General features: G+C 47.1%; 1 protein-coding gene across 1 annotated transcript; it reads left to right on the forward strand.

Moving 5' to 3' along the window:
* The first annotated feature begins 645 nt into the window (after positions 1-645).
* LOC149139072 (uncharacterized) lies at positions 646-1,047 on the forward strand. Its single transcript, XM_089450579.1, has one exon. It carries the CDS (start codon positions 646-648, stop codon positions 1,045-1,047), a length of 402 nt encoding a protein of 133 aa, XP_089306705.1.
* Positions 1,048-1,611: the final 564 nt, after the last annotated feature.

Raw genomic sequence — 1,611 nt, forward strand, 5'->3', positions numbered from 1 at the left:
GAGGGGCTACCTGATGCAAAACTCTATTCAGTGCACGTTGTGGATGACCACTTTGAGGATATCATCCACTTCTTAACTACTAGAATCGCACTGCAGGGATATTCAGTTTAGCAGAAGAAAGAACTGGTGATACACACAACATACTTTACTGTCATTGTATGGCACCTCTACAAAATGGGCAACGATGAAATATTGCGCCGTTATGTACTAGAATTTGAGCAAGGACAAATTCTTGCCGAAGCACATGGGGGGGTTGTAGGAGGACATTATGCAGGACGCACCACAGCACAAAAGATTATTCACGCAGGACTATGGTGGCCAACACTACATCAAGATTCCAAAGCATACTTTTGGGCCTGTGATGTATGTCAACAGACTGGGAAACCATCACGGAGGGATGAAATGCCGCTCAAGCCACAAATGATGCTGCAACCATTTGAGAAGTGGGCAATCGATTTCGTGGGGCCTATCACACCTCCAGGAAAGACGGGCGCATGCTATATCATCACTGCGACAGAGTACCTGACCTGATGGGCAGAAGCACAGCCGTTTAAGGACTGTACGGCCACTACAGCTGCAAAAGTTTTGTTCAAGAATGTGTTAATATGGTTTGGATGTCCAAAAATCCTAATGAGCGATTGCGGAATGCACTTCCTGAATGAAACTATCAGCGCACTCACTGAGGGGTTCCAAATATATCATCAGCAAAGCACACCGTACCATCTGCAAGCAAACAGAACTATTGAAGCTTTCAACAAGATCTTGGAGACTGCATTGACAAAAATTTGTAATGCGCAGTGGAACGATTGGGATTTGCGCATACCCATTGTGCTATGGGCATATCAAACAACGTTCAAGAGGTTGATGGGCCAGATGCCTTTCCGGTTAGTCTATGGAAAGGAAGCCGTCATGCGAATGGAGTACATTGGACCTAGTTTACGAATAGCAGCAACGGCAGGCATGGCAGACTGCGTGGCTTTGGAAGAAAGGATTGCGCAGCTGGAAGAACTTGAGGAGGAATTGTTTCTACTAGGATTCCATCAGTAGGTACAGAATCAAGGAGAAAAATCTTGGCATGATCGCCATATCAAGATGCACATGTTCGAAGAAAATGATCTCATATTACTCTACGATAGCAAGTTCGAGAAATTCCCTGGAAAAATCCGAATGCATTGGTTGGGACCCTATGTAGTACAAGAAGTCACAGATGGGGGTGCAGTCCAGCTTGCCAAGCTGAATGGAGAGCCTTTGCCAGGCAGAGTAAATGGCAATCGCCTAAAGCTCTACACAGGTGGGCCAACCACATGACTAACCAACCGAAGGACAGTCTCAAAATGAGGAGGGGCTACTCTGTGTTAACCGAGTAGAGAAAAATGAGCATCATAGGTTGCGCAAATTAGTGAAGGCAATGGAGCAGGAGTTAGCAGAAGAGTTGCAGAAGACAAAGAGGGAGTAGCAGCATGAAGTGTCTCACTCACAGGGATGGTGGACCGAGAAGCCTAGGTAGCGCGTACCGCTGCACCGACGAGTGACTCGGGATGAGTCACAATGATTGTGTTAGCGGCCTGTTGGGTAGCGGAGGCCCCGCGTAACAGTTGTGGGGCTTACAGC

This window comes from Pinus tabuliformis, chromosome X (assembly GCF_031772625.1).
Source record: "Pinus tabuliformis cultivar Carrire ecotype Pingquan chromosome X, CPIR1, whole genome shotgun sequence".
NCBI lineage: Eukaryota > Viridiplantae > Streptophyta > Pinopsida > Pinales > Pinaceae > Pinus > Pinus tabuliformis.

What these genes read in the sequence shown, in the direction of transcription:
- LOC149139072 (XM_089450579.1), top strand. Translation starts at nt 646, where the DNA reads ATGCACTTCCTGAATGAAACTATCAGCGCACTCACTGAGGGGTTCCAA.